The sequence below is a fragment of the Rutidosis leptorrhynchoides genome, chromosome 9 (genome assembly GCF_046630445.1).
Source record: "Rutidosis leptorrhynchoides isolate AG116_Rl617_1_P2 chromosome 9, CSIRO_AGI_Rlap_v1, whole genome shotgun sequence".
Classification (NCBI taxonomy): Eukaryota; Viridiplantae; Streptophyta; class Magnoliopsida; order Asterales; family Asteraceae; genus Rutidosis; species Rutidosis leptorrhynchoides.
Window position 1 is genome coordinate 324,632,278 of NC_092341.1, and position 18,120 is coordinate 324,650,397.

Sequence of the window (18,120 nt, forward strand, 5' to 3'; positions counted from 1 at the left end):
ATATGGGTATTTAGATATATTTACCTGCTTTTAGAATAAGCACTTAAATAAGCAATCATATATACTATTTGAATTATTACTGATTATTAAAAAATTTCCATTGATTACTATCCATATTTTATTAAAAATAATAATACTCCAAAAACAGGAGAGGCATAATAATCATATCAAATCCTATGATTTATAATACAAAAATTAATGTATTTTAGCTTTAATAGATAACTATATAAATAAAAATATGAATAAAAATAAAAATAAAAATATAATTTAATATTAATTTACAAATAAACATTAAATGTAAAATAAATTTTATCAACTATAATAAATATAAATATAATAATAGATTTAATCAAGACTCAAGAGGGAAACACTTTTTTTGAGGGGAATTGATTTTTTTTCGTTTTTTTCGAATTTTATTTTCAGGCATCAAGATAACATGAAAATATGAACATATAAAAAGACACTTTGTGATGAATGTTATTATTTTGGCGGTAAAACACTCGAAGAAAAAAATGAAAACATTCAGTGCATTAAATGTTTTGATTATGAGTTTTTTTAAGGGGTTATAAATTAGGGTTTAGAAATTAGGAGGTTAAAAATTAGGGTTTAGCTATTAGGGTTTAGAAATTAGGGTTTAGGGTTTAGAAATTAGGGTTTAGATTGAATATTTTAACACGAACGGTTTAGAGTTTAGGGTTTAGGGTTTTAGGTTTTGGGTTTAGTCCATAAACCCAAAACTCCAAACTCAAAACTCTAAATCGGGCTAATTTTTGAAAAAAACACTTCATACAAGATGAAAACAAAACGATGCAAATAAACTCAGAATCAAAACATTTAATGCATTGAATGTTTTCATTTTTTTCTTCGAGCGTTTTACCGCCAAATAATAATATTCGTCACAAAGTGTTTTTTTTAAATGTTCATATTTTTACCTAATTTTGATGTTTGAAATAAAAATTGAAAAAAACCAAAATTAAAAAAAAAAATTACTTCCCCAAAAGTGTTTCTCTTGATTCCCAATATAATAATATAAATATAAATTTATATAAATAATTACGTTGGTATGTAAAATCTTTCAGTAGGAAGAAGAACGCTACCATCATTCATACTTATTCTCCCATCTTCCGTTTTCCTTTTTTTTTTTCTTTCACAATTTCTTGTTTTGATTTCCATATCACCTCTTTGATTTCATAAAATTATACAATAGGGTTTTGATCGTTGCTTCAATTATCATAATCATAAAAAGGTGATTGCTTCAATTCATGGGTCAAGTTTTTCGCAAGCTCTTTGATGCATTCTTTGGCAATAGCGAGATGCGGGTACAATTCTGTTTTATATAAGAATCTAGGGTTTCTTCATGGGTTTTTATAAAGTTTCCATCTTTGATTTAGTTATGAACTTGAATCTATGTATGCTTATTATTTATTGGTTTCAGCTATAGAAATTTTGTGGGTATGAATAATTTGACTTTGTATTTTATACTTGTGTGTATGACTTTGTAAATTAGGTTGTAGAAGGTACTATTGTTTGATATTTATATGTGCAATCATCAATAATTGAGCTAGGCTTTAGTATATGAAGTCATCTTATAAGTGTAATTCAAATATATTGTCCAAATTCACTCAATGAAACTATTGTATATCTTAGCATCTTAGCTACAATTCTTTCGTATTTTGGTTGATATCTGATAATGCACTTGTGCATTACTTAATTAATGTAAGTTATATAACTGTTTTTTGGACATCTAGGTTGTCATGTTAGGGTTGGATGCAGCAGGGAAAACAACTATACTGTACAAGCTGCACATTGGAGAAGTTTTATCGACGGTCCCTACTATTGGTAGGTCTTCCTATTAATTTGTCGATCACGTTTTGATGAAATTAGGGAAATTCGTAAACTAGAAGTGTTTTTGTTTCTATTAATGAAGTCCTTTTGATTAAAAAATTGGTTGAGATTTGAGAATATTTTCTTTTGACGCAGGTTTTAATGTGGAAAAGGTTCAGTATAAGAATGTAATCTTCACGGTTTGGGATGTTGGTGGTCAAGAAAAGTTGCGACCATTGTGGAGGCATTACTTTAATGACACAAATGGATTGGTAAGAATAACAACTGTTTTTATTGTTTTTTGACCTATGCGATAAAATATTGTGGTTTCTTATTTATGACATGTGCTAAAAGTTGTAAACTGAGGTTATTATGTCCAGATTTATGTTGTTGACTCTTTGGACCGAGAGAGAATAAGCAAAGCAAAGGCAGAGTTTCAGGTATTATTCGTGTACTTTGTAAATTCGGTTAATATTTTATAGAAGTTGATCTTTATTTGTTTTCAATTATTCATATAAAATATAATTTTCAGGCCATTATCAATGATCCTTTCATGACCAACTGTGTCATTTTGGTGTTTGCAAACAAACAAGACATGGTATGCTTTCACTTCTAAATAAGAATATATTGCAGCATTATTTCATTACAATAGAATCGTTATGCGTTATCGTGCCATTTCTCGTATACTATCTATCTATATTTACTATTCATCTCTGACCTTGTAGACCTATTTTGCAGCCATTAAATATAGTAACTTTGTAAAATTTGTTAAGTTCTCAAACGCGTACTTATTTTAAAGTAGATAAGCACTTGTTAATAAGCAACTCCAAACACCTCCAAATCTGTAAATGAGTCCTTAATGGCACGTTGCACTTTGTCTCTTGAAATATGGCCTAATTTTTCATATCACCACTAAATCGTTCATTCTTATTAGCATTAACATTCATATATAGAAGGTAATCAACAAATGCATGAATCTAAATTAAGTTTGAAGTTCTGCTAAGAAACATGTTCCAACAGACAAATGGGAGGATAGTACATAACTATTCATTGTTTTTGAATTCAAAACTATATCAGCCATTATAGTGAAACGGATTCTGATTATATGTTCAATTTTAGATTATCAGGTTGGTAGTTAGTCGCAACAAATTTGATTAATTAGTTGTGTAGGGATCATTTTTACATGTAAGACATCCAACCACCGGTTTTATTAGAGCTGGTGATCTGATTTTATTGGTTAATTTCTTATAATCATCAACTTTTTAAAGCACTTTGACACTGAAATGGGGGTAATTTTTTTAGAAACAGAAAAGAGTCCATTACTTATTATTGATTGTTTAAATATTCTCCGTTTGCTGAAAAGAAACTGGATTATATACTTGCATAGTTGTTGGGGCCTTGATATCCTCACAAAAAGTCTTAGGCTGGAACCTCACTAGCAGCTTATCTTCAGTGGCCAGGAAAATGGGTCGGAAATGGTCACGGGATAGCCTGGTTAGGCTGCGTACATCTGGGAAAACCTTATCCGTTACCCTAGTTTGAATAGGATTATATACTTGCATATTCCAACTTTAGTTAACTGAAATCTTGTTGGGAATTTGGTTTTATATCCAGAAAGGAGCAATGGGACCAATGGAGGTGTGTGAAGGTTTAGGGCTGTATGAACTGAAAAACCGAAAATGGCATATACAAGGAACATGTGCACTCAGAGGAGACGGTCTTTATGAGGGGTTGGACTGGCTAGCTAGCACTCTGAAAGATATGAAGGCGGCTAACAGCTCTTTGTTTTGATTAACCATGGTGGTCCAATGAAGTCAGTCAACCATGTTGATCAAGAACCCAACTTTTGGTTTGTGTATATTGAGAAGAAACACATGAGCCTTGGATAGTTCACCACCCTGTGTAGTAGTACTAGTACTATTGGCATAATGTAAAAAAATCTATTACTGTTTTGAGGGTGTTGTATACAGATATCTAATTCTAGTCTATGTATTATTATGCAATTGCAGAGTGGGCTAACTGGTGCGTTCGCTTCTTGTTTGTATTCTGATAACAAACATACAAGAAACTGGAAGAGTGTTATCTTTTTTCCGCGAGTTCTTTGAATGTTTTTCGAGTGACGTGCATTTATAATGTTTATAAAGGAATGGTATTCTGGTAGAGAATCCTAATTTTACTTGAAATGAGATAGCAAAAGAGAAGTCTTTAACTTGACGTCTTTAGTAGAAAACAAGCTTGTTGATTGACTTAATTCAAATATTGCAGTAACTTTGTTTATCTCATACATGAATCACAATTCAAGTTTGTTAACTGTTGGTGTAATTTTTTGTAAAACCGCAACTCGGTATAATTTACTTTAAAGCTTATAAGTTTTTTAAGAAATAATTTGGTTCCTTGGTTTTACTCTGTTTTGCATGCGACGTCCATGCCCTTTTTTTAGCAATTTGATCTCTTAATTTTAAAAATGGTGTTCTAGTAGTCTCTCCGTCAAATTGTCATTTAAATGTGCGTGTTAAGTATTATCACGTAATTAACATTTGATGGACATTTTCGTATTTTGACTTCATTTTAGGTTTTAGTATAGATATAGAATTGCCCATCACGTGTTAACCGCGTGATGGTACTTAACAGACACATTGAATGACAATTTGACTGAGGGATCACCTGACTACCATTTTTAAAATACAGGGACCAAGTTTGAAATTGAGCAGTGTACAAAAATTTGGGATTTTTCTACTCTAAAGTTTACTCCGTATAATTTTTTAATAAATATATAAAAGTGAACATTTTTTGGAGCACAAAAATCTGGGATCCTTCTCTCGGAACCCGCCGAAACTGTATAAACCCCATGTGACAACCGATGAAAAAAAATCATAACTCAACAGATGATGTCGTTCACTTCCGGAACCTTGGCTTTTCAAGTACCATCGCCACCATTATATATCACTAAAGATTCTACAAAGGTAAGCAAAACCATCAATTCTTGTCATATTTGCTGCTCAAATTCATCATCGTCAGTTTCCGATAACATTACAACTGTTGAACAACAAAAAACTGTCAAAAAATTTAGTTACAGTAGAGCATCACCAAATGTCAGATACCCTAACTTAAAAGAGCAAGAACCCACTAAAAATCATAACTCACAACAAATCCAATTGCCAATTTCATTCACAGACCCTAAAATTGATGAATTGGATGATGGGTATTTGAAAATTGAAGAAAAGGTGCAAGCTTTGGAGAGAAATGATAGAAACCTTGAATCTTTAGGCGGTTCGAGTCGTCGAGTAGCGAAAAAAATGACTAAATTAGCTTTGAAAAGAGCTAAAGATTGGAGGGAAAGGGTTCAATATTTGACTGATAGGATATTAGGGTTGAAAGGTAATGAATTTGTGGCTGATGTGTTGGATGATAGAAAGGTACAAATGACACCCACTGATTTTTGTTTCTTGGTGAAAGAGGTTGGGAAGTCGAACTGGCAACGGGCTTTGGAGGTTTACGAATGGCTAAATCTTCGAAATTGGTACTCTCCAAACGGCCGAATGCTTGCAACTATACTATCTGTTCTTGGTAAAGCAAATCAAGAATCTTTAGCTGTAGAGATTTTTGAAAGATCAGAAGAAGGAATTGATAGTACTGTACAAGTTTACAATGCAATGATGGGAGTTTATGCTAGAAACGGTCGGTTTGTTGAGGTTCAAGAAGTACTTGATTTAATGCACGAAAGGGGTTGTGAACCGGATCTTGTTAGTTTCAATACATTGATCAATGCTCGTTTTCGGTCGACTAAAATGGAACCAAACATGGCACTTGATTTGTTAAACGAAGTAAAACGGTCTGGGATTCAACCAGATATCATCACTTACAATACACTATTGAGTGCGTGTTCTCGCGATTCCAATTTGGATGAGGCGGTCAAAGTATATAAAGATATGGAAGCTAATAAATGTCAACCTGATTTATGGACTTACAATGCCATGTTATCGATATATGGTCGATGTGGGTTGGTTAATGAAGCTGAATCACTGTTTTTTGATATTAAGTCAAAAGGGTTTGACCCAGATGCAGTAACATATAATTCTTTACTTTATGCTTTTGCTAAAGAAGGAAATGTTGATAAAGTTGAAGACTTGTGTGATGAGATGGTGAAATTAGGGTTTGGGGAGGATGAAATGGCTTACAATACTGTTATTCATATGTATGGGAAGCTAGGTCAACATGATTTGGCATTTAAACTTTATAAAGAAATGAGATCTCGTGGTTGCGATCCTGATGTTGTTACGTACACGATTCTTGTTGATTCTTTAGGAAAAGCTAATAAGATTTCAGAAGCTGCAAATGTGATGTCAGCAATGGTGGATGCGGGAATTAAACCTACGTTAAGAACATATAGTGCTTTGATATGCGGATATGGGAAAGCCGGGATGAGACTCGAGGCTGAAAAGACGTTTAATTGCATGGTGAAATCTGGTATTAAACCTGATTATCTTGCATATTCGGTCATGTTAGATATTTATTTGCGATTTGATGCAAATAAAGCAATGATTTTGTATAACAACATGACCCGTGATGGATTAACCCCCGATTTATCTTGTTATGAGACGCTAATCCAAGCTCTTAACCGTGAAAACCTCGAGGATCACGTTCAAAAATTAATTGACGATTTGCAGAAGTTATGCAATTTGAACCCACAAGTCATTTCGTGTATTCTTGTTAAGTGCGAGTGCTATGATCATGCAGCCAAAATGGTTAAACTTGCCATTTTAGAGGGTTATGATTTGGATCATGATAACTTATTATCTATTTTAAGTTCATATAGCTCATCGGGACGGCATTCAGATGCACTGAATTTACTCGATTTTTTAAAAGAACATGGACACGGGTCCCATCATATTGTAACCGAAGCTCTAATCGTGATTCTTTGCAAGTCTAATCAGTTAACTGTTGCTTTAGACGAATATAGAACGCTTAGGAGTTCTGGTCAATTTAATGGAAGTTCTTTGATGTATGAATGTCTCATAAATAAATGTGAGGAAGATGAACTTTTTCATGAAGCTTTTCAGGTGCTATCGGATATGATGTTTTTCGGAGAACAAATATCTAGAATTATTAATATAAAAGTTTCTTCGATGTACTGTAAAACGGGATTTCCCGAAACTGCTCATGATTTAGTTAACCGGGCTGAATCAAACGGAGTACCGATCGATGAGATTTCCGTTTATGTTGACCTTATCGAGTCTTACGGAAAGTCAAACTTACTCGAGAAGGCAGAAAGCATAGTGGGGAATCTTCGACAAAGATTCCCCGTTGTTGATCGAAAAGCTTGGAACGCGTTAATACAAGCTTACGCTTCGAAAGGTCAATACGAGAAAGCACGGGCGGGTTTTAATACCATGATGAGAGACGGGCCAACTCCTAGTGTTGAATCCGTTAACGGGCTTATGCAAGCTTTAATTGTTGATAAGAGGTTAAACGAGTTATACGTTGTGGTTCAAGAACTTCAAGATATGGGATTTAAAATCAGTAAAAATTCGATTGTTTTGATGCTTAATGCGTTTGCGGAATCAGGAAATGTTTTTGAAATGAAGAAGATATATAATGGAATGAAGGCTGCGGGTTATTTTCCGACTATGCATCTTTACCGAGTAATGATCGGTTTACTTTGTAAGGTAAGGCATGTTCAAGATGTTGAAGCGATGGTTAATGAAATGGAGGAAGTTGGATTCAAACCAGATCTTTTTATATATAATTCGTTACTTAGATTGTATACAAAGATCGAAGATTATAGAAAAACGGTAGATATATACCGCAAGTTAATTGAAAACGGGCTTAAACCGGACGAAGATACGTACAATACGTTAATAGTAATGTATTGTAGAGACCATAGACCCGAAGACGGGATGTTACTAATGCAAGAAATGGTTAAAGAAGGTTTAGACGCTAAGTTGTCTACTTACAAAAGTTTAATCGCCGCTTTTGGTAAGCAACAAATGGTGGAAAAATCCGAGGAGCTTTTTGAGAAGATGAGACGCGAAGGGTATAATCTTGATCGTTCGTTTTATCATTTGATGATGAAGACGTATAGAAGTGCGGGTCAATATTCTAAATCTGAAGAGTTACTTAAATTAATGAAAGAAGATGGAATTGAACCGACAGTTGCTACGATGCATTTGCTTATGATATCGTATGGGAGTTCGGGGAATCCAATTGAAGCTGAAAACGTTTTGAATAATTTAAAATCGAGTGGTGAGGGTTTAAGTACGTTAACGTATAGTTCGGTTATTGATTCTTATTTAAAAAAAAAGGATTATATTGTTGGGATTCGAAAGCTTGACGAGATGAAAGCGGAAGGGGTTGAACCGGACCATAGGATATGGACGTGTTTCGTTAGGGCTGCTAGTATGTGCAAGACTTCAAGTGAAGCAATGACGATCTTGAATGCTATTAAAGATGCTGGTTTCGATCTTCCAATCAAGTAATAATGTGTATTACTTGTTAAGGGTGGCATAATGGACGGTTTGGGTAACTGGTCAAAATGGATTTGGGTCAGAATTTGTAAATTTAGTATGGGTCGAGCCGGGCAATGGTTGATTGTGTTGAACTTTGACTCCTTTGACATGCTCGATCCGTTTGACTTTCACTTAAATCCTCTAGTTAACAAAATAAATAAATAAATAATAATTACCCATGTTGACTCATTTGTACGTAAATGGGTTGAAATTGTCACCTTTAACTATTATCTTTCTGCTTTGCTAACCATAAGGTAATGAAACTATACATGTGACTTTTGTTTTACAGGCTTTTAAAAAGTTCAGAATCCATGGTTTTGGAGATAGATCAAGTTTTGGAAGAATTGAAAACCATGGCAGATAATGCGGCCCTTAACTTTGTAAATGCTATCGAAGATCTTTTATGGGCATTTGAGTTACGGGCCACAGCTTCATGGGTTTTTCAACTGGCAGTCAAGAAAGATATATATCGGCATGATGTCTTCAGGTAACCATACCAATACCAATCATAATTATATTAAGATGTTTGAGTGTTCAACAAATTCTGATTATGATTGGGACTAATCGGATGATCAGTTCCAAATTGTAAATCCAATTTTTTTTTAAGGCAATAAATTGCAATTCAAATACGTTTGTTTTTTTTTCCTTATTAAGTCATGTTGTCTGAATGTATATAAGATGTCTAATGGGAATAAGTGATATATAAAATAAATAATCATTGTTTGTTTCATCAGTTACTAGTAATTTTTAAAAAGTTATTACTAAAATGTAATTTCACACTTATTTGAATTTTTGTATTAAGACGCATCTTATTTAATAAATTAAAAACACACCTCTTTATTACTCTCCATATTAAGGTCTATTATATTAAGCTCATTAATTCCAAATCAAACATGGTCTTATAAAAGTAACATATCCATTAAGTACATATTAATGAGATGTTTTGAAAGTTTAACCACAAAAAATGATATCTTTTTTCTTGTGCAGGGTAACCGAAAAGGATTGGGGAGCCGATTTCAGGAAGTTGTCTGCGGGTGCATCGCTTGTAGGTCTTACATTATGGCTCGACGAAATGCAAGACGCGTCGTTAGAGGGTTTCCCTTTATCTCCAAAATCGGTTGTTTTAATCACCGGAGTTTCGGAATACAACGGCGTGTCTTTAAACAGTACGCTAAAAGCTTTCTTATGGGAAATGGGATCTCCATTTTTACCGTGTAAAACAAGAAGTGGGCTCCTCATAGCGAAAGCGCATTCTTTACGAATGTGGTTAAAGGACTCGCCTTTTTGTTTGGATCTTGAATTGAAAAATAGTTTGAATGTTCCGGAAACAAACTCAATGGAACTCGTTGAGGGATGTTACATTAGACGCGGGCTCGTTCCCGCTTTTCAAGATATAACCGAGAGGCTTGGGATTATTAGGCCGAAAAAGTTCGCTAGGTTGGCTTTAATGTCTGATGAAAAAAGGGATAAAGCTATTCAGGCTGATATACAAGGGCGAAAAGAGAAACTAGAGAAGATGAAAAGATTCGGCGTTACGAAAAAGAAGTCTTTTCAGAAGAGGAAATTCATAAGGCGAGAGACGATCAAACGTTGAATTGGTTAAAGTCAAGCATTTGAAATTTGAAGATCTGATTGACTTTCTGGTCAAATCACAAATGATCGCTCTCAGCAAGATGGGGAAAAACATATAGCAGGTCCGGGTATACGATTTTTATTCGATGATTATGAAGTTGATGCATAATTAGGGCATGATGTCGAATACGGACCTGATCTGCATGAGGTCAGGCTCGAGAATTTGACAGGTGAGAACGTGTGCGTGTCGAAGAATGGGAAATGACCATGCTTACAAGTTTACCAAGTGAAAGAGGTGCAGTTTATATTTCTCTTGTTAATAATACTTGCAGTATTACTTATTAATTTGGTTAACCGAATAGATTCAATTGGATCCGACTGTTACTCATTTATAAAGTTATGTTTTAATTCTCCTGAACACAAACTCATAGTTACTCTTATTATGTTAATTATGTTATTATTTGTGGGCTCGTTACCACTTTTCAAGATCTTAATCATCCCTGCAACTATGTATAGATTATTTTTGAATTTAACAAATAAACAAATCTACTAAATTCTAAACAACAACAACAACAATACCCAATCCCATATGAATGGGGTATGGGGAGGTGGGATGTAGACAATCCTTCCCCTATCCTAGAATAAAGAGAAATCATTTCTCCACCCCGAGTTAAACACTCACAAGAGCGGAGAAAGTCCTCCCTCTCCCTACTAAATTATAAAGTACGTATTAAAATACTTAACGAGTATAAATCCACCTAAAAAATACAGTAGTTGTTTTATTTCTTGTGTTGAAGATACAAAATTAATTTTCAATTAACTGTAGAGTATTTAGCTTGGTTAGGATCAAATTAAGTAATTAGATTTCTGTAACAAGAGATTTTCAATGGCAACGTATTTGTTTGATTTTTATTTTTTATTTTTATTAATTCTAGGAATATTAGTTTTTCTTACGCAAATCTTTATTTTTTTGTTGGGCTCGGCCCTTTAAACACCCACCGGCCCTAAGGGTATATTAGTCAAAACAGTTTACAACGGATACATTTGAAGTAATAGCCGTTAATACACCGCCGCTACAAATTACAGATCATTACTAAACCCTAGTTTATAGTAGTTATATAAAACCACTACAGATCGCCATTACACAATCACAATCTCTCTTTCTATCTGTTTCTCTTGCAATCGAAGCAATTAACGACCTCATTACATTCTTTAATTTCTGTTTTATTAATTGTATTTATATTTATTTATATTATATTACTTGTTTGCCCTAATTTCAGTTTTGCAGGATTAACTTAGAAATTGATTTATATATCTGTCAGTACTAACATTATGGATGCAGGATCTGTAACTTCATCACCTTCCAAATCACAATCTCGTTGCCCTCTTCAGGAACAATTTCTTCAAAGACGCAACTCTCGTGAAAATGTAATCCTCTTTTTCTGTAATTTAGGGCTTTTTTCAGTAATTTAGGGATTTTTTTCAATTGACTGTTGATTTGGTTACTGAGATAGAGTTTTTATTTGTTTGATTAATGTGTAGTTGGATAGGTTTATACCGAATAGATCAGCTATGGATTTCGATTATGCTCGTTATATGCTAACCGAAGCTATAAAAGGTAAGGAAAACCCCATGCCGAGCTCGCCGTCGAGGGAAGCGTACAGGAAGCATTTAGCAGAGAGCCTCAACATGAACCGAACCAGGATCCTCGCGTTCAAGAACAAGCCTCCGACACCTATAGAAGCGTTCCCAAGTGAGTGTACATCATCAGTCCAACAATCGAAACCTGCAAAGGCCCGTAGATTCATTCCCCAGGTAATCATCAACACGATCCATCGTTATTTGATTAAAGTTCATGTCTTGTTTGAGTATTGTTTGAGATATGGTTATCTTTATGTTATGTAGACTTCAGAAAGAACATTGGATGCACCAGATATTGTTGATGATTACTACTTGAATCTGTTGGATTGGGGAAGCAGAAATGTTCTTGCAATTGCTCTTGGAAGCACAGTGTATCTATGGGATGCTACAGATGGTAATACATCAGAACTTGTGACTGTTGATGATGAAAGTGGTCCTGTCACAAGTGTTAAATTCGCACCTGACGGAAACCACATCTCAGTCGGATTGAACAATTCCGATGTTCAACTATGGGATTCCACCTCAAACCGCTTGGTAACTAACTAACTAACTAACTATCTCATCCTTGATTATATATTTTATTGATCCAATATGTTTTGTTGAGTTCTTTTACTAATTATTTTCATTTGAAACAGTTGAGAACATTGAAAGGCGGTCACCAATCTCGAGTTGGAGCATTGGATTGGAACAACCATATTCTCACAACCGGAGGAATGGATGGTCGGATTGTGAACAATGACGTTCGAATAAGATCACATATAGTGGAGACCTACTCGGGCCACCACCAAGAAGTTTGCGGGTTGAAATGGTCAGCTTCGGGTCAACAATTAGCCAGTGGTGGTAACGACAATCTTCTTCACATATGGGACAGATCAATGGCTTCAGTTAATTCCCCGACTCAATATCTTCACAGGCTCGAGGACCACACAGCGGCTGTAAAAGCCCTTGCATGGTGTCCATTCCAGGCTAATCTTCTCGCTTCAGGCGGTGGTGGCGGTGATAAGTGCATCAAGTTTTGGAACACACATACCGGTGCGTGTTTGAACTCGGTTGACACAGGGTCACAAGTGTGTGCACTTTTATGGAACAAGAACGAGCGTGAGCTGCTGAGCTCACACGGGTTCACTCAGAACCAGCTGACTCTATGGAAGTACCCCTCCATGGTTAAGATGGCTGAGCTCACAGGTCATACATCAAGAGTTCTTTTCATGGCTCAGGTACTGTCAAAATTATAAGTCAAACAATCCTTTTCGTTGTGTGATTAAATTATATAAAAAGTCAAAACACTGATCAATAATGATAATAAAATCAATATGTTTTGCAGAGCCCAGATGGATGTACAGTTGCATCTGCAGCAGGAGACGAGACGCTGAGATTTTGGAATGTTTTTGGGCAGCCTGAAGTAGCTGCAAAAGCTGCACCTAAAGCCACCCCTGAGCCATTTGCTAACGTGAACCGTATTCGTTGAATATATACTCGATCAGTACATTCCCCAAATAGCTTGTGAATATGTATACGATAGATATAGACACAAGAGAATAACCAGTTGTTGTAAAGATGTATATGATAGATACAAGAGAAGAAACGCTTGTTGTAAATATGTATATGATGATATAGTGGAAGAAGTTCTTGGACCGTTTGGTCCCGTGGTTTTTTCCTTCACTTTGAAGGTTTTCCACGTTAAAAAAATATCTGGTGTCGTTCTACTTTTTTCTTTATTTAATTTCATTATATTTGCTCAAAATACCTACTACTTCTGTTTATTGTGTTGCTCCTGGACACAAAATAAGGAGATATGTAGAAGAAACTTTTATTATCAAATATGAAATTTTGTTGTACTGGATATGCAACATTGGAAGTGACTCTTTTGCCCTGTGAATTAAACGATTATAAATCAACTAAGGCATATGAGTTGTTATGTTTTTTGTTTAATCTGCCAATATCCAAATTTATGAATGGTGATTGGTGTATTTATATGGATGATGGTATGTAGCTGGTGATTTAGAGCAAGCAAAGCGTTGTTTACTTTACATGTATTGAAATCACCTTTTTTTATATGACCTTTTAAGGCTTTGTTCCCGAGTTTTGTTTTGGAGAGGAATCAATGGAAGCGAAAAGAAATTAAATATAATTTGTGTTCCCTAGTTTTAGTGTGCTATTCCAAAATACCATTCAATTACGCCACGAGGTTAAAGGAAACGGGCGACAGCTTACGCTCATGGCAAGATACCCATAAGTTGAAATGAAAGTTTTGCAGTGCTAAATAAGTATCAAAAAACCAAAGTTTTGTAGGATATAATTCATGCTATGCCGCATGATGCTTATGAGATGGGTGTTTTGGTCAGCGTAATGAGTGCCCTTGTTGGAAGCTTCGACGAGCCCAACACACCCACTATAGAGGACCTAGGTTATACTCACTCACTACAACACTTTGACATTGGTTAGCCTTTAATTTTATGAATCCTTAGTGCACAATAGTATTTAGGCGACAGTGTCGACCATATATCACCGACCATGTATCACTTAGGCGGCAGAGCCGACCATATAATATAACACAAGTGCACTAAGAACTCAAACACGAACTAAGGCTTAACCGGGAAACTTAACAAAGAACACTTTTATTAATACAAAGAAACAATTACAATATTATGGACTCAACTCACACTATTACTTCTTCACAACTTCTGCTTCTAACTCTTCTTCACTTCTTACTTCTTCTCTACTTCACACTTCACTTACTCACTCCTTACACAAATGAACTACTCATCACCCATATTTATACTACCCCATGGAACATTCTAGAAACTAGATATTTTCATGGATAAATATCTAGATATTTCTATACAAATATCTATATTTTTCTTTTCTAAATTTTTCTTTTATTTTCTTATACATATTAATATCTAGATATTTTACATATATACATCTATAAATTCCATATTATTTTATAATACCAAATTTGCATTGCATTTTAACACTCCCCCTCAATGCAAATTTTCTTCCGTTGATGACTTGCAGATCATTCCAAGTGCTTCTCTGCATTTTTCAAACTTTGGTTTACTTAGGCTCTTGGTGAATATCTGCAACTTGTTCATCTGTCTTTGTTGGCACCATCTTGATCTCCCCTTCAAGGACCTTCTCGCGAACATAGTGATAGTGCACTTCTATATGTTTTGTTCTCGCATGAAAGACTGGATTTTCTGCTAGACGTATAGCTGATAAGTTATCGCAGAAAAGCTTTACTTGATAATCTGTTGATTGATGAAGATCTTCCATTAGCTGCTTCAACCAAGTAATATCTTGTGTTGCTGATGCTGCCGATCGATATTCTGCTTCGGTGCTTGATAAGGATACAGTTGGTTTGTAACGACCCGACTTTTTCGACTTGCTTTTATGCCTTGTATTTTAGCGAAACTGCGTATTTGTGCGTACTGTGTTACTTTATTACTCCGGAACCTTGACACACATGTTTTATATTCATATATACTTTAAAACATGTCTTGGTGTATGTGGAATGCTTAACTTGTCCATTGGATGCTTTATAACCGTTAGTGTTATTTAACGTTTCGAATAAACCGCGAACTGCGCGCACATTTGACTTTTGTTGAAACCGGAACTTTTGGACTGCGAAATATTAATTATTATTTTCTAATAATAATTACCTGGGCTTTTGGATGCTTAATTTTATTTATTTAATTGCTAAAGCCCAATAGTTAGTCTTGTTGGACTTTCTACCTTGTTGGGCTCAAGCCCACCCTACTCTAGCTAGTGACCCAATTAATTAGCCCAAGTATTATTACTAGTGACCCATAATAATAAATAAATAAATAAATAAATAAATAAATAATGAGTCATACTAGCCATTTGGTTAAGGATTATCCATATTGTCACTTAGGATTCTAGCATAAGTACATGCTTTAGACAACCATTATCCAAAAAGCAAAGTGGTGTCTCCCTCCCCTCCCTCAAAAATCACGACCACAAGGCCTTTGGTCTTGGCCACCTCATCAATCCATGTGAATCTCATTTGCTTATAAATACTAGCCATTTGCCTCTCATTCCAACACTTGATCATTTTGGTTTTTCACACACTAGTTCTTTCTTTCTTTCCTTACTTGTAAGTTTTCTTTTTCTTCCTCTTTTCTTCATCATTTTCGTGACCTTCATCATCATTCTTATGGAGATCAAGTTCCTTGTAGCTTTGATCTTGGTTACATCTTGTTGATTCAAGCATGAATCCTTCAAGAACATTGAAGATTCAAGCTTTCTAGCTTTGAATCTTCACCAACTTTGTAGATTCATCTTTCTTTTACTTTAATCTTGTTATTTTGTGATAAAGATTCAAACTTTTGTTTGTAATCTTCATGCATCTTCAAGATCCAAGTTTTATGCTTCAAGATCTTCAAGAACAATTAAGATGCAAGCTTTCTAGCTTGAATCTTCATATCTTTTTGTTAGATCTAAGTTCTTTTCGCTTTGATCATGTTGTTTTGTGAAAAAGATTCAAACTTTTGTTTGTAATCTTCATGTATCTTCAAGATCCAAGCTTTATGCTTCAAGATCTTCAAGAACACTAAAGGTTCAAGCTTTCTAGCTTTGCAACCTTGTAACTTGTGTGAAATGGATCCAAGCTCTCTAGCTTAGGGTTCCATCACCTCTTTTGACTTGGATTGTGCTTATACTTGTTGAATTAATGTAAAGTTTGTAGCTTTAGTTGTTATTGTGAATTGAAATTGTGTTAAGACTAAGGATATGATGTAACCTTGGTTCATCATCCATCTAAGACTCATGAATGAGTTGTGTTCTTACTTGGTCTTAACATATTGTGTATTGATGGTGAATCTTGGTCAAAATTGTTGCTAAACCATCAACGAGTTGTACACTTGAAGCTACAAGCATCAAGGATGAGAACCGTGATGAGCATCAAGCACCAAGAACCCCACCGGAGCACTTGTCCACTGATTTACGTATCTGATCAGACCACCTGGGCTACTGGAAAGTTTATTTTCAGATAGTTCGGTTCGAGTAGATGATTTTCCGTTTAGGCCTCGTCTTAATCCGAGTTATGGTTTAGGATTTATGGCCCTCCGATAGTCACTACACCCTATTAACGTTGTGCTGAAATTTCTGACCTACTCGCACTTAAACCGTCGCCACGGTCAAACGAAGACGAGTTAGGTTCTGAAAATTGGTCAGTGGTTAGGGGACTCATATACGGAGCCATAGCCACTGACTATGCGTCTTTTCGATTTACGTAGAAGTCGTAGCAGCTGACCGAAGTCAGCCTATTGTTTCGATCTCTATTCTTGTCAAACTTACTTAGCTTTTATGATGATGAACGATGATGATGATGATGACACTTAAACTTATTTTATGCACTATTAGAATTTATAAAGATAACCTACTGACCTAGTAACCTTTGATTTAGGTTGACGACCTTTCGGACCGACTTACTACTTGCGTACTTTCATTACCGACTTTACCGTTTTTATCACTGTGAGTTATAGCATCCCTTTTTACCACTTTTACTATTTTTGGGACTGAGAATACATGCGATTTTTACGTTTTACATGTTAGGCACGAGTACTTAAACTTTATGTGTGTGGGTTATACAACGGCATAAATATTCCCTTTAGCACGGTAACGTTTAGTCATTGATTTTTGAACCGGTGAACGCGAATCTTAGATATGGATCCATAGGGTTTGACATCCCCACTCGGGCTAGTCGCGCTAGCATTTAACGGGTGTTTAATACTTCGTGAACATACGCACTCGCCAAGTGTACTTTCAGGGGGTTATAAACGTTAAGTCTAGTTACCGGGTGCCCACGGTTATACATATACTTTTCATACTGTTTGATACGCTGTTTGCAGCACTGAAATCTCGTGGCCTATCTTACGTTACTATTACAACTTAAACTATAGCTCACCAACATTCGTGTTGACTTTTTAAGCGTGTATTTCTCAGGTGCCTAGAGGTTTATTGCTTCCGCTGTTAGACTTGATGTCATGCTGTTATTGAATTGCTGTTAAGGACCTGCTGTATTAGTTATCCGCTGCATTACTAGAGAATGTCTCATTCATGGAACTTTTCTGTTGCATTCGTAGTTTATGTTAATTTCAAACAATGGCTTTGTAACGACCTTAGGGTCAAATAATTATGTTTATGCTCCCATTCATAGGATGCACGCTATCTTTTGTAAAAACGTTATCTTTTATGAATGCAAATCGGTTTTCAAACAGCATATAGTGTTTGACATGTAATGATCCTGTTGATTGACGAACCGTACACGATGGTTTTGTATGGGGCGTCACATGGTTGTCTCTTGCTGCACCATGATATTACTCCCGATCCAAGACTAAACATGTATCCAGTTGTTGATCGTCGTGTATCATAGTCTCCAGCGTAATCATCGTCACAATATCCAGTCACGTGACATTCTTTTATTTTCTTGTACAAAATGCCAAAGTTAATAGTGCCTTTAACATACCTTAAGATGCGTCTTACAACATCAAGGTGAGGCTTCTTCGGATTGCTCATGTATCGACTAACCACTCCAACTGCATAAGATATGTCT

At 35.2% G+C, this 18,120-nt stretch overlaps 3 protein-coding genes across 3 annotated transcripts; all 3 read left to right on the top strand.

Annotated features, from left to right (window-relative positions):
- The first annotated feature begins 1,091 nt into the window (after positions 1–1,091).
- On the top strand, positions 1,092–3,892 carry LOC139865813 (uncharacterized). Its single transcript, XM_071853911.1, has 6 exons — positions 1,092–1,319; positions 1,749–1,839; positions 1,981–2,096; positions 2,205–2,264; positions 2,357–2,422; positions 3,439–3,892. Exons 1-6 carry the CDS (start codon positions 1,263–1,265, stop codon positions 3,613–3,615), a joined length of 567 nt encoding a protein of 188 aa, XP_071710012.1. The 5' UTR covers positions 1,092–1,262; the 3' UTR covers positions 3,616–3,892.
- Positions 3,893–4,712: 820 nt separating this feature from the next.
- Positions 4,713–10,330, top strand: LOC139869413 (pentatricopeptide repeat-containing protein At3g18110, chloroplastic-like). The gene is made up of 3 exons (XM_071857732.1): positions 4,713–8,296; positions 8,620–8,817; positions 9,318–10,330. The coding sequence occupies exons 1-3, from the start codon at positions 4,713–4,715 to the stop codon at positions 9,922–9,924; spliced, it is 4,389 nt and encodes a 1,462-aa protein (XP_071713833.1). The 3' UTR covers positions 9,925–10,330.
- A 904-nt stretch (positions 10,331–11,234) lies between these two features.
- On the top strand, positions 11,235–13,024 carry LOC139869415 (cell division cycle 20.2, cofactor of APC complex-like). The gene is made up of 5 exons (XM_071857733.1): positions 11,235–11,330; positions 11,445–11,717; positions 11,808–12,077; positions 12,179–12,760; positions 12,868–13,024. The coding sequence occupies exons 1-5, from the start codon at positions 11,235–11,237 to the stop codon at positions 13,009–13,011; spliced, it is 1,365 nt and encodes a 454-aa protein (XP_071713834.1). The 3' UTR covers positions 13,012–13,024.
- The last annotated feature ends 5,096 nt before the right edge of the window (positions 13,025–18,120 follow it).

What these genes read in the sequence shown, in the direction of transcription:
- LOC139865813 (XM_071853911.1), top strand. Translation starts at nt 1,263, where the DNA reads ATGGGTCAAGTTTTTCGCAAGCTCTTTGATGCATTCTTTGGCAATAGC. An exon ending in TTAATGACACAAATGGATTG is followed by an intron (nt 2,097 to 2,204) that starts GTAAGAATAACA and finishes TATTATGTCCAG; the next exon opens with ATTTATGTTGTTGACTCTTT. An exon ending in AAGCAAAGGCAGAGTTTCAG is followed by an intron (nt 2,265 to 2,356) that starts GTATTATTCGTG and finishes TATAATTTTCAG; the next exon opens with GCCATTATCAATGATCCTTT.
- LOC139869413 (XM_071857732.1), top strand. Translation starts at nt 4,713, where the DNA reads ATGTCGTTCACTTCCGGAACCTTGGCTTTTCAAGTACCATCGCCACCA. An exon ending in GGTTTCGATCTTCCAATCAA is followed by an intron (nt 8,297 to 8,619) that starts GTAATAATGTGT and finishes TTTGTTTTACAG; the next exon opens with GCTTTTAAAAAGTTCAGAAT. An exon ending in TATCGGCATGATGTCTTCAG is followed by an intron (nt 8,818 to 9,317) that starts GTAACCATACCA and finishes TTTCTTGTGCAG; the next exon opens with GGTAACCGAAAAGGATTGGG.
- LOC139869415 (XM_071857733.1), top strand. Translation starts at nt 11,235, where the DNA reads ATGGATGCAGGATCTGTAACTTCATCACCTTCCAAATCACAATCTCGT. An exon ending in ATTCCACCTCAAACCGCTTG is followed by an intron (nt 12,078 to 12,178) that starts GTAACTAACTAA and finishes CATTTGAAACAG; the next exon opens with TTGAGAACATTGAAAGGCGG. An exon ending in GAGTTCTTTTCATGGCTCAG is followed by an intron (nt 12,761 to 12,867) that starts GTACTGTCAAAA and finishes TATGTTTTGCAG; the next exon opens with AGCCCAGATGGATGTACAGT.